The sequence below is a fragment of the Canis lupus genome, chromosome 18, assembly GCF_003254725.2.
Source record: "Canis lupus dingo isolate Sandy chromosome 18, ASM325472v2, whole genome shotgun sequence".
NCBI lineage: Eukaryota > Metazoa > Chordata > Mammalia > Carnivora > Canidae > Canis > Canis lupus.
This window is the reverse complement of record NC_064260.1, coordinates 22182027-22196208: the sequence shown is the minus strand read 5'-3', so window position 1 is coordinate 22196208 and position 14182 is coordinate 22182027. Positions and strand designations below refer to the sequence as shown.

At 41.9% G+C, this 14182-nt stretch overlaps 1 protein-coding gene across 4 annotated transcripts in view; it reads left to right on the top strand.

The window, feature by feature from the left end:
• Positions 1–14182, top strand: part of PCLO (piccolo presynaptic cytomatrix protein) — a 390134-nt gene that overhangs the window by 322777 nt on the left and 53175 nt on the right. For all 4 annotated transcript variants that reach the window (XM_049096822.1, XM_049096821.1, XM_049096819.1 and 1 more), the window contains 2 exons: positions 409–603; positions 2346–2528. In XM_049096822.1, the coding sequence (XP_048952779.1) occupies positions 409–603; positions 2346–2528 (378 nt within the window). The remainder of the gene's footprint in view (positions 1–408; positions 604–2345; positions 2529–14182) is intronic.

Sequence of the window (14182 nt, the reverse complement as noted above, 5' to 3'; positions counted from 1 at the left end):
CGCCCTCCCACCCGTGGAGCCCCTGCGGCCCCCCCGCGGCGCCCCGTCCCCCCCCACCGGCGCCCCTGCCTCCCCCCCCGCGGCGCCCCTGCCCCCTCCCCGTGACGCCCCTGCCACCCCACCGGCGCCCCCGCCCCCCCGCCCCCTCCCCGCGGCGCCCCCGCCCCCCGCGGCGCCCCTGCCTCCCTCCGCGTGGAGCCCCCGCCCCCCCCGCGGCGCCCCCGCCCCCCCCCCGCGGCGCCCCTGCCTTGGTTCGGGCCGCCCGGAGGCTCGCAGGGCCGGGTGCCCTCCCGGAGCCCGCCCGGAGCCCGGCCGCCTCGACCCCGCCGCCGTCGGGCCTCGGCTCCCGGGAAGGCGCCCCGCGTCCGGCCGCGGCCGAGGCGCTAACCCCGCCCGCCTTGTGACCAGACATGCAGGTGCCCACCATCGAGAAGTCGCACAGCAGCCCCGGCAGCTCCAAGTCGTCGTCCGAGGGCCACCTGCGCTCGCACGGGCCGTCGCGCAGCCAGAGCCGCAGCAGCGTCGCGCAGAGCCACCTGGACGACGCGGGCGCAGCCATCGCCGCCGCCGAGGCCGCCTTGCAGCAGCTCCGCCTGCAACCAAGTAAAAGCCGCCGATAAACCCCGCATGGCCGCTTGCGCCGCCCGCCCGGCCCGCCCCGCCCCGCCCCGCCCCGCCCGCCCGCTCCCCGCGCTTGGCCCCCGCCCCCCGCCCCGCCCCGCTCCGGCCTCGGCCCCGGCCCCCGGCCCCGGCCCCGGCCCCGGCCCCTGCCCCGGGCGGCCGCCGCTCGCCCCGCCTGCCCGCCCGCCCGCCCGTCCGTCTGTCTGTCTGTCTGCTGGCGCGCACTGCACTAAAACTGGCTGTTTCCCCGTCTGCACCCGCCCCCCCCGCGGCCCGGGCCGTGGCCGCCACGAGCGCAGCCGCGCGGGGTCCCCTGCGCCTCCCCTGCCCGCGAACACCCCGCAGAGCCCGCGACCGTAAGCCAGACGGACGCCGGCTTCCCTGGAGGCCCCCCAAGGGCAAGGCCCCAAGGGACACACGCAGGCAGCCCCCCAGGGGCACACACGCAGGTAGCCCCCCAAGGGCACAGCCCCCCAAGGGCACACTCGCAGGCAGCCCCCCAAGGGCACGCACACAGGCAGCCCCCCAACGGCACAGCCCCCCAACGGCACAGCCCCCAAGGGCACACACACAGGCAGACCCCCAAGGGCACAGCCCCCAAGGGCACAGCCCCCCAAGGGCACACTCGCAGGAGCCCCCCAACGGCACAGCCCCCAAGGGCACAGCCACCCAAGGGCACAGCCACCCAAGGGACACACGCAGGCAGCCCCCCAACGGCACAGCCCCCAAGGGCACACACACAGGCAGACCCCCAAGGGCACAGCCCCCAAGGGCACAGCCCCCCAAGGGCACACTCGCAGGAGCCCCCCAACGGCACAGCCCCCAAGGGCACAGCCACCCAAGGGCACAGCCACCCAAGGGACACACGCAGGCAGCCCCCCAACGGCACAGCCCCCAAGGGCACACACACAGGCAGACCCCCAAGGGCACAGCCCCCAAGGGCACAGCCCCCCAAGGGCACACACGCAGGCAGCCCCCCAGGGGCACAGCCCCCCAAGGGCAGGCACGCAGGCTCTAGAAGCCGCCGCGAGCCGGGGGCGCCCCGAGGCGGGGGGCGAAGAGGAGGGCGTCCCGCAGGCCTCGGCCCCCAGGGCGCCAGCCACGGTCACACGCCGCAGCCCTCCCTGCGGGGACTTCCTAGACTTGAGGGGAAACCGTGACAAAAATCATGTCTTACATTTTCAAAAAGAAAACAAAAACAGAATATCGATCATATGTGTAGACCTAGGTGACGAGGCGTGTGACCCCCTTAAGGAGCACAGCGCGGTCCGCGCCGTTGGGCCTCGCCTTGTACGGGATACCGGAGAGTTTATGGGCATTTTCCCCTCTGGATCCTCACGCAGTCAGGGTATCCGGTGAAGCCCAACAATCCACCCATCCGAGTCGCGGTACTTTCATTTGCTTTCTGACAATTTAGTCGACCCGTATATCAAAACGTAAGGAGCACAGAGATTTTGCAAAGGGAGGTGCGCTTGGACTCCCAGGAGGCATTAGCCGGCCAACAGAGAGACATTGATGGTTCCCCCATCTCCCAAAGTCTTCTTTCCAAAGAAACAGCCAGTTTTAACCCCTTCAGTGCTGTGCATGTGGTGTCATCTTGGCATTCGGGAACACAAGTTCTTTAAAAAGAGCGAAAGATCACTTCTGTTTGCATGACTAACATGTAAGCTGGTTCCATCTGAGGATACATACTCTGGGTTTCCATTTCACCCACACCGCCACAGCAGCACATAAGAGCGGTCAGGCTAATCATGCCAGGAAGCAGCACAGACACAGCATAGCAGGCGTCCTCCCCATTCAAAGAACTCAGTCTGATAATCTGCCTCCACCAGCCAATGGCAACCAAGACCAAAGCCAGCTAGCCCTCAGGAAGGTGATGTCTGATGGACCAGTCAAGCCAGAAGGAGGTGAGCAGAAAGGCGCTATTCAAAGCACACAGCAAGAACGTCCCCCCAGTTTAAAGCCCTCATCTTTTCATTTTTAGAGATTGTCTGATAAAATATGTTTATCCACTTCTTAATGTGCTTTTGTGGGCATGGCATTTCAGGACTTCATCATCACTGTGTAAGTCCCCAGATCAGTCCCATAATATATTGACTACAGTGATTTGTATTTTTCTATGCACCGGGCATCTTTTGACTTCTGTTGGGAAATAGATTAACAATATTCATATTTGCAGAATGGAATGCATGCTACTAACCTAATCTGTTCAAGCATGACTATAAATATGTTGCATTGTGATAAAAGTTTAAACTGCTCAAAATTCGAGTTAGCATACCGGTTGGAATGTAGATCAGTTTTTGTTGCATATTATTTCAAGTGTAACTTTAAAAAAAAAAAATCAGTGGATTTTGGAAATTCTTTAGAGGAAAGTAAGGGAAAAATTGTTAATGCACTAATTCACCTTTACATGGTGAAAGTTCTCTCTTGATCCTACAAACAGACATTTTCCACTCCTGTTTCCATAGTTGTTAAGTGTATCAGATGTGTTGGGCATGTGAATATCCAAGTGCCTGTGTAATAAATAAAGTATCTTTATTTCATTCATAAACCACTGGGTTCTGAGCCATTGTTATATGATGCAGCTTAAAATGAGTGTGTCAGTTTTTGCTTTCTCATTTGATTCCTTGCAATAGAGTATTGATAGTTCCCATTCCATTGCTAGTGAGACCTCTAACGATAGAACATTTTGGGGGCAGAACAAAGTTTTGTGTTGAAACATCATTAGCTAGATGGAAAATAACTACCAAATAAAAGCACCAAGCATCCATAACCACAGGAGTAAATAATGGTGTTGGGCTATTCTGGGCCATCGGTCCACCATGTCTTGCTGCCACATCTGATCTGCTCCACAATCTTCTCAGGTTCCTGGCTAGACCGGTGGGATCCTCTGAGCCCTGGTTGTGGAGGTGCATCCAAACTTGATTCCATAGCTGTGTTCAGAATGGAAAGCAAGTTTGTATCCCTCCCTAACTAGACCCCAACGTTCTGGGGCTTTCCCCAAGAAAGAGGGCCACTGCCAGTCACAGGAATCAAACGAGGGTGATTACAGAGTTATCTCCAAATTTGATCCAAAAATATTTCTAAAATAAAGGGTTTAAGCAAATAGGAGAGCTGTGCCCCCTCGAGTCTCTTCCCACCCTAAAATACTTGATTTAATGATTCTCTACGTGTCCCCCAATTACAATCAAGTCATATATTTTTTTCTATTGTATTTCCCTTTATTCCCCCAAACCGACCATTTTTAATACAGTCTTGTCCCAACCAATCAGAGATTCACGGGCAGTGGAAGACCTATGTGTCAGAAAGCATGGTGATGTTTTAGGAATTAGCCAGGTCACTGTCCCCTCTGCAGTTTGCCTTTTCTGATTAGCTCACTAGTACTTCCCAAAGGTACTTAAAATCCCGCCTCTCACCTTTTCTTCCATTTGAATAAATTCAGTTGGTTTCTCGGTGTTACTCATTTTTCTTACTTCAAATATTCCATAGCTATAAGTGTCACAGGAGTGAAATGCTTCCCTATTTCACTCTATTTTAAATCATCATGACTTCAGGATTACGATACTATATTTTGAATGATTTTTTTTTCTTGATGCGGTTCTTAAAATTTGTAGCAAAATATTTTTAATTCCCTTTCTTTGCACAATGCTGTAATGGATATTCTCACCCATTAGAAGGTACTGTGACTATCTGAAGCCATTCTGTATTGAAATAATCAAGATAACATAGGCTGCTTTCTTGTTTAATTTTGTACTGATGATAAAATGCCATTTTCTGTAATATAATTATTGTCCTGCTACTATAAATATACCAAGAATATAATTCAACCATGCATTTTGCAGAACAATTAATAGTCAACATGCTATAGGATTAAAATTATATAAAATGGTGCATAAAAAAGCTTGAAAAAGCTTTTAAAGCTTAGAAAAATTGGTACAAGATGTAAACATACAAAGAGCCAACAAGTTCCTTGTTTTAAATCTTTTTTTCAAGTTCCTTAATTTTAAGTGTTTAGATAAAAGCCTTCCATTTCAACCTCGCAGTGGAATTCATACAGTCCCATCTGCATTCTGATGGTGATGCCCTTCATCTGGACAGTTCTTCCCATCGCACCGACTGCTTTGTCACCCATCTTCTCATTCTCTCCCACCGGGTAGATGAGGTATTCATGGCGGATATTCTTACCCCTGGTTTCTGAGTGAACTATCAGAGGGCTGGGATGATGGATAGAACACGCAGAAAGTTCTAGAATTGGCAACCTGACCCTCATTCCCAGGCCTAAACCTTGGCCGCTTAAGTGCATCGGCTCCTTTGAAATCACAGCCTCTCATTTCGGTGAAAACAACGTCATCCACATACTTGGTATTTATCACTTAAGCTCTCAGAACTGATTAGAAGTTGCTAGAAACGATGTCAGAATGCGATGTAGACTTGCCCTCCCAACATGATCCTTTCCTGTGAAGGCTGCGAATCCAGCTGCCAGACCAAGGGAATGACCCCTGTGCTGCGTGAGCCTGGGGCAAGCGAGTCGCAGAGGCTGGGTGTGCATCTGGAGTCTCCTCCAGCGGGGGGGGCCAGTGTCCCTAAAGAGCCTTTCGAATATTTTTTGTGAGCTTCTCAGCAGATTTCTGCCTGAAGTAGCATAAAATATGGGTCAGACAAGAATTATGGAGCGGGCCAGAAAGCTCTCCGTCCCCCTGCAGGTTTAGCTGTGCTAGGAAACCTGAAGAGAAAGATGAGACAGATTGTGCCAGATAATCCTGATGCCTAAATGACCCTTTTGTATTTAGAAATCCCTGGAAACTTTTTTTTTTTCCAAACCGGTTGGTTTGGCTGAACACAGGCTCCACCATTTCAGAAGGTGACAGCCCCAAGGGGGTGTGGGGGTGTTAAAAGTGGTCCTTTTTTTAAAAACCATACTCAAACTGAAACAAAGTGAAGCATTCTTACAACCTTAAATAGTAACTTAGTTGACCTCAACTACATTTTAGGTGCATTTTGAAATTCCTGAGTTATTTTTGTTTGGTACTAAGATTGTATGTGAATTTTAAACTTAGTAATACAGGTTGAGGAGAAATGTCCCTCCACCCTGGGCAATGAGGTCAGAGCCATCAGGATGGGCTGGAGCGGGTAGGTGAGCAGACCAACGGCTAAATAAGGTGCATGAGGGGATTAGGGTAAAGCATTCCCGGGTGTGGCCCAGTTGTAGGAGAAAGGCCTGAAGCTCCTTCTGCAGACCACTGCTGGGAACTCCACTTTCAATAAGGCTCATGTTCAGCACCTGTCAAAGAAGAGTTCCAAGTCCCCATGTTGCCGTGGTGAACTCTTACTAACCGCCACCTGTGGGAGCTGCTGTCTTGGGCAAGCCGGTGGGGTGGACGCCGGTGGGGTGGAGGTTGGTGGGGTGGAAGGCGGTGGGGTGGAGGCTGGTGGGGTGGAGGCTGGTGGGGTGGAGGCCTATGGGGTGGAAGCCTATGGGGTGGAAGCTATGGGGCTGAGAGGAATGTTGGTGACCAAGGGCAGTAGCTAATCGGTGTCCTAGTCTCTCCTGACCAGAAGTAGGTGGTCACTTTGAGTCAGAAAGATTTAGCATTCTCTGTTTCTGGGAAGGACAGGGTTGGAAAGGAAGTAAAGGAGAAATCAGAAGAGAAATTAAAGTGAGGTCATTTGGAGGTGAAGTCTTCCACCACGTATGTAAGAGGCTACTAAAAACAGATTTGCACTCCTCATTTCAATGTGTTCCTGTACAAAAAAAAAAAAAAAAAAAAATACTTAGATAAAACTTTGGGTAGTTTAGAATAAAAAGAAAATTGAAACTGTAATGATATGAACACAGCAAACATCCAACAAAATCTGAGGGAATCCAATTGGATCATCTCAGCTTTAAAGTTTTCTGCTTGTTTCTCTGGGGGTGAGGGTTTTCTTTGTTGTCTGTGAAGATCAAAATGCTCTTCTAAAGTTTTTCTTTTGTTGTTTTTTTTTTTTTTATTTGCGTTTCCATGTTTTCTTAGAATGATTGATTACCCATTTCCAAATTTTCCTTAGTCATTTGACATTCATTGCCAGGAATATCTCTACTAGCCATGCGGAGCCATAGAGAGTAAATGTATAGCTCTGACCAGGTGACACCGTCTCTCGTTTGTGGACGTTTATTTACAAAGGTGAATCCACTGATCTACCATCAATAGGTGCTTTTGTTCTTTTCCAGTAAGAGCTGTGGGTCTGCACCAAGCCATCCACATGTCTGGTTCACACTGGGGATTTATATGTTCATTTCTTCTGACATGAATAGCAAGACCAACGGGCCAAGTATCAGATTTGCCTTCAGTATCGCTGCACCTTAGTCAAATGATCTAGCTCTAGGCCTGGATGTGACTGTGAATACATGATCTGATTTTAACATGCCAAAGTCCCTTAAATGCTGCTTATGACGTAGCTTTCCCAATGTTCAACTTAATTTTTAAGATACAAATTATTTTCAAAAAGTTAATCAAATTACCACCAGGGAGGCAGGAGCCTGAGAAAATGAGACAGGCAAATGCTGATGGAGGAGAGAAATGAGAAGCATGGAGCATAAGAAGGCAGAGGGGGACACAGTGTGGGACCACAGAAAACATGAGCCTCTGCCTGGGAGTGTGTTCCCCTGGGTAGGAAGGATCATGGAACTGGGGGAAACCCTACTAAGGAGAGGCAGACGGATATCATCTGGCTACTTAACAGTATTGCCTAAATCTGGATATCTAACTACCCATGAATTACTTTATTTTTTCCACTTTTCATCTGCATGTACTACATTATGTAAAACCGTAATATTTCACCCATTCAGCATTGTGCAAGAAAATGGGGTGGGGGTGGTGAAGAGAGGGGGGACTCAGTTACTGGGATAGGAGGAAAGGAATCTTCATGTGTACTGAACCAGGCTCTGAAAATATCCTCTCTTTCTTTTTATTTTATTACTGCATTGAGTGTGTAAATTACAATTAATTGTTGAGCCAAAAAAAAAAAACTTACTGATTTTAAATGGAAACATGTCAGAAATGCAGAATTTTGATTGGGATGTTGAGTTTTTTAGATACAGGAATAGGAATAATGTAGACAATCATAGCTTTATAACAATGTATTTCAAGATACTCTAAGATAACTGAAGATTTCCATGAAGATACTGAAGACTAAAATTTAATTAATTAACGAATTAAGTGCATAATTTGAACAATGTCTAATAAAAATATTGATATTATAAATCAAATAAAAATGGATAAACTTTTAAGAAGAAAATGCTTGATAAAAGAAGCATGGGACCCTTTTCTAAACCTAAAAGCAAAACAGTGGAGTAAAATTTCTGCTATATTTGTTTTTAAAAGAATAAAAGGAACAAAATCCACTTTTCATCATTTGAAAATAGGTCACATTATAATTTTACCTGATTCTATAAAATGAATTTGGAATCTGCATAAATCTATAAAAAGTGGACTTTTTTACAGTATATAATTTAAACTTCTTTATATATGGATATATGGATCTATTACATGCTTTTAGTTTGTTCATTTGTTCTCATTGCTGATGACATTTCATAAAGTGAACAAGTACTGAATCCTATTTTGGCTTCATCCAACTATTGAGACACCAGCAAATTAAAGACTTTATGTAGAGAAAAACCCATTTTTAGGAGAATGTGCATTATTTTATGCCTGCCAAATATCATTATTTATTGTGGGTTTCTTCATACCATAAAGTAGCTTTTTAAAGCAAAAGTAGAACAGACAAGAATAATTTTTTGATATATGTCATTTTTAATTCACACCTTCTCCTTTGTAGAGTTGTAAAGTTCAGTACAGAACAAATTCCAAAGCTAGAGAGGTTAATAAGAATAATATCAATAATAATAAAGCTTTTTTAAAAAAGGCTAAAAGCTTGATATTTTTCACTGTAACCATAAAATACAAAATGAAAGGCACAACAGAATAGTCATGTATATAGTGATTTAAGATGACTATCAAAGAAATCTGAGGCTACTTGGGTTCTACACATTTTCATACTTAATTTTTCATTTCTATTATGGTAAATCTTAGACCAGTAATTCTCAAGGGCTCCCCGGGGCCCTTTCAAAGGTTTACCAGGTCGAATACAAGAATATTCAGTGTTGCCTTTTTCCCTCTCATTCTGTCTCATGTACAGTGGGGTTTTCCTGCATTTACATGAGATGTTATGACATCATTGCTTTGAAGGTTAATGGAATATATGCTTATCATTGCTTATTTAAAATTTTTCTTCATTTTGAATATGACAAATATTGATAGCTATAACTCAAAATAAAGTTCTTTGGAGAATTCAATATTTTTTAAGTATGTAAAAGCGGTCTTGAGATCAAAATGTTGAAGAGCCACTAATCTATACCTATTCTATGCACAATCATAATTTTTCCAGTAGCTGAAGACAGTAGGTAACTGGAGATCTCTTCCAAGATATGTCATAGTTGTCTCTAAACTTTCTATGCTTTTCTTCTTTTAAACTGTATTTCAGAATCCCTTCTTTCCTTTCTCATTTAATGTTAATTTATAATTCTTAAGATTATATATAACAAATGACAATATTTTATTTAATATTTAAACTATTTTATTGGGCTTGATTTAGGTCAGATTATGAATGTATGTCCATATATATTATATATTGTTTTCTACTTTCAAAACTTGACTAGAAAATTGCCTATCAGCTTTATCAAGCTGCTCCTAACCTAAAGTAGAGAAGGGATATTATAAAGTTAGAATAACTGTTATCTGTGTCCTTATCTTAAAGATAAGGCTTATTGGAAAAAATTGTTATGAATTGTTTCCTTTTATCTCCTATGGTATTATCTATATTACTGGTCTCATATATTTAAATTAATTTTGTTGGCACTACACTGAGGATCATCACTTTGATTCAAATTTGAGAAAAAATTTTACTTCTTACCTAATTCTTGACTTTTATTGTCAAGTAACAATTTAATTTGTTTTCAAATAATTAAAGCTAAAAAGGAATTCTGAAAATATTTATCATTTATAGACAATATTATTTGAATAACGTATATTAGCTCATCATTTATTCATATTCATATACACACTTTTTGAATGACTATTATGTTCCAGAACCTCTTCAAAGCATTAGTGACCCTGCAGTGAACAAAACACATGAAAATTGCTGCATTGTTGCCTTTTAGGTAGATTTCCCCCATCCTAGTAATATTTATTGAATAACCAATTAGATATCTGGGAAGAATTAGGAAGAATGGGAAAAGTGTAGGTTTTGCTCCCCTGAGTTTGAAAAAGAAAAAATGCCTTATGTTTATATGCATTCAAACATCCTCATGTTTAGAAATATCTGGAAATATAATTAATTATATTTTTATTTGTCCTGGCTCTGGTTCTCACTAATGATCTTTACAGTCCCCTGTGCTATAACCAACTATAGGAGGGGAGAAAGTAATAATTGTCCAAACTCCTCTTTATTCTCTGCCCTCTGACTACAACATTTAAATGATTGGAAAAATAATAGTGTTTGTTATAACGTTAGCCATGTAAAACAGTCTGCTTTGGGCAAAATGTTAATATAAATCAAACTTTGTGGATTTGATTTAAGGAGAAAATCTTTGTTATCTACATGTTCATGATCTAAGTTACCAATTTCAGGATTATGTAAGAACGTTTTCCAAAACTGATTATTTTTAAATTACTTTCCACTCAAACAATCCTGCATGTTTTCCAATCAAACTGCAACAGAGAATACTTGTGGTTCAAAATACAATTAAATGAATATTGAAAAATTAGGAGTTGCTTTTGAGAACTTAATTCAGATCTTGCATTTTTTCCAAGTATGAGTCTCCCTACTATTAATCTTTTAAAGATAAAAACTATTTCTTGTGTTATAACAATTATGGTAGCATGTTTTAGCACAAAACCAAAACTTGGTACTTAGTAAATTCTTTGTTGATTCTCTCTCTTCAGAAACAGATAGATTTAGAGCCTAAATTTATTAAAGATAAAATATTTTTTATCTTATGATAATATCTTAAACTTTTTTCCATTAGTTACTAAGAAATTTTGGTTCCTACTTAAATTGTATTTATTTTAAATATTTTAAATATTAAAATGTCAATATTTATTTAATATATTTAATTTAAACATTTAAATATTTTATTTACTTCTTTGAAAACTAGTTCTGAATCAAAAACCTTAAAAACAGAAGATGTACCTAAAAGGCAACAATCCAGCAAAAATCTAAGAACTATAGCATAGTGAGCCATCACATATATTTATGTAAAAAAAAAAAATCCTCTCTACTATGTTATTAGTTAAATTTTACTCTCCCTTACAAACACCTGTTAAAGTTATGTATTATTACTTCTGGGAGTGATCATTAATCCCACTATCTACAAAGCTAGAGAATGAATGACGAGTGAGTACAGGGAAATATCTGCAAATTACTGATAGCATTAGATAAAAACAGATCGCATTGACTATTGAAATGTCTTGGAAATTCAGTCCTAAGGCCAATATGGATGGAGAAGGAAGAGTGTGAACGTGACTAAGCTTTACCACCATTCCTGGGACTTAGTAAATAAGAGGCATCCTTCCTCTCTGAAAGAAGCTACTATGTGAATATGGAATATCTGAAGGAACATACTTTGATTTTTATAAGGGAAAAGAACTGCAACATTCCATTTCTCATAGTTTGTTATAACTTTCCAAAATTATATATATATATATAATATACATATATATATATGTAATTTGCCATTTTAAAGAAATGACATAGAAGTCTGAGGTGTTTTCAGTACATTCATTTGTAAAAACTTGCAATTTGGAAGTATGTGGAAACTCCTACAAGTAGCCATATCGAAACTACCTATCCTATGGGGGGAGAAGAGGATGGCTGGTTTCCTGAGAATTTTTCCAAATCAGATAACGAATACACTGAAGTAATATTTAAAAATATTAAATTGTAAAACACCACACTTCATTTTAATACCCCTAAACTGTCATAGGGAGCATAAAAATGTGATTGGACCTAATTCAAGGGAAAACCTAACAAATTATGCTGATAACAATGGAACTTCAGGTTCACGTTCAAAGCAAATCAACTCATAAATGAGATAAAACTGCCAAATATCATTAGTAAAAATAACCAGAAAAACAACAGCAATAAGAATGGACACAGAGAGAGAAAGACAGGCAGTGGGAAGAAAGTACAAAAGGTCACCAAAATAATGCTCAGCTAAGTTAAAGTTAAAGCTAGCAAGAGAGGAAAATTGTGTGTGTGTGTATACACATAATACCTAAAATAGCCAATTATTTCGGTTCCATCATCAAGCTATTGAAATAAAATAATTACCGACTGATTTAGTTTCGATCTATGAAGATACTACTGTGTCAACCAAGTAATTTGAGATACTATAGACTACCAATATTATAAATCATTCCTAAAATATTTGGATATAACGGAGTTGGACCAAGGATGTAAAACCAGTGATAGAACATCGCAGGCAGCAAGGCCTTGTTCTGCATCCCAAGCACAGAATTCTGAGGTGGGCAGAGAACTCACAATATCAGTTTGAGACCATCAGATGTGATAGAAAAGTGGATTAGAACTTTTTAGTTTTTATTTTTTTTCTCTCATTGATTAGCGTGTGACGTGGAGCAAATCACTTCATCTTTCCAGGGCTTGGGCTTAGTTTTTCTATAGGCCAAATGATGGTTCTGGGGCGGGCTATCTCTAGAATCTTTACCAGCTTTTAATTTCCATGATTCCACAATTATAGTCTCCAATTCTGATCGACGGACTGTAAGCCCAGTGCTGCCATCGTGTGGTAGGTACACTGATAGTTCTGCATTTTTAAGTTTGGTTGAGGAGGGAAAAACCAACAGAGCAAACTAATTGAAGACAGATGTGCAGTCGAAAAGACACTACCAGGTTTAATTAAGGTTAGCCACAGTGGAGTAATAAAACAAAATGATGTCTAACCATCTAGCATCTGAAGAAAATGAAGAGGTCAAAAAATAATTTAAAACAGATTGAATTGCTTCACAGAAGATAAAATATGTTTACTTGAAATGCCCCCTCAATAATTGAGTATGGAAATGATTTAACACTCTAGGATATATTCCTCTAGGGTACAGGAGCCCTCTCTGTGGGAGTGGGCTTATTCCATCATATATTTATGTAACACATTCTTTCTCCTAGTTGGTACTTAATAGTACAAATAAGAATTAAAAGGAGAGTAGATGCAAAAATGTAGGTCCATGGTATCTGAGACTCTGATTAAAAGAGAATAAAGCAAATGTGGAATCGTTTTAAATTATTAATTTGGAATCATAAGACTATGGAAAGTCAGATTTAGTTTGAATGTTTTAAAATATTATTTTAAAATAGCACTGGTTTTAAATATTATTAAATGTATATTGAAATATAAGCCAGTGTTTGCCAGTCCAGATCTGGAATCAGCACAAGTACTAATGTCTGTAAGAACACAGTCTTGTCCTCCCATGGAATGCTGACTATTTATACTATTTCTTACTGTCATTCCAATTTGAATGCATATATAAAATATCCATGGTCTGTTATGAACTTTTAAAAAAAATTCACAAAACTTTTAAAAAAAATTCACAAAAATTTACTTCTTTGTTTAGTGCGTGATCATTAAATATTCCTTTCAATTACACTGGCTTCAGAGGGATTAGGAAAACAAAACATCTAGTTGAATGATCCCATTTTTCTCTACAATATGACAGATTAAATTTGCATCTCTTTTTTGAAAGCTACAAGAAAGTTGTGTTGTCCCCAGTTTCCTTGACAAAACATGGAGAGAAAACCCCTCCCACCTCAAGTGGTGGTGTTAACCAGAGATTTATGATTTGCATAGTGGACACAGCCAGGTGAAAAGTAAAATACCTACTAAATCATTTGGATGTTTCAGTTGTTGGGTTGAGAGAAAGAATTGTTAATGTTATTATTATCATTTCATGGGATATTGTTTCAGAATAGTTCCAGGATAAGCTTTTAAGAAGGCTACTGTGGAGAACACAGGCTCAGCTTCCAACAGCAACATGGGTGTGACAAGCAGACCTAAAGACAGAAAGTGGTCAATGCAATAACAGAGCTGTGATCTGTGCTGGAGAGCGCGGGTGTAAAAGAGTTGGTTTCTGAGTGGGAGGATGAGGAAAATGCACAGAGCAGGAGCAACCCGAGCTGCGCCTTTATGGACGGGTACAATTTTGATTTGAGAAAGTGATGGGGGCAGAGAAAGGCATGGCCAAATTGGAAGAACCATTCCAGCCACAGGTCAGGAGAAAAAACAAAACAAAACACAATGCCAAACCAGAGGGAGCCAGCCTGAGTGGTCTAAGGGGACTTCTGTGGAAAACATACAAAGGAGAATGATGGGAGAGAAATAGATGCTTAAGGACTTTGAGAGGCAAACTAAAGAATGTGACCAAACTCATGATATCTTGAAATTACATAAGATCTAGCCTCTGATATCAAGTCATAAAAGCACTTTATTCATTAACGTGTTTGAGATAATGCAGGC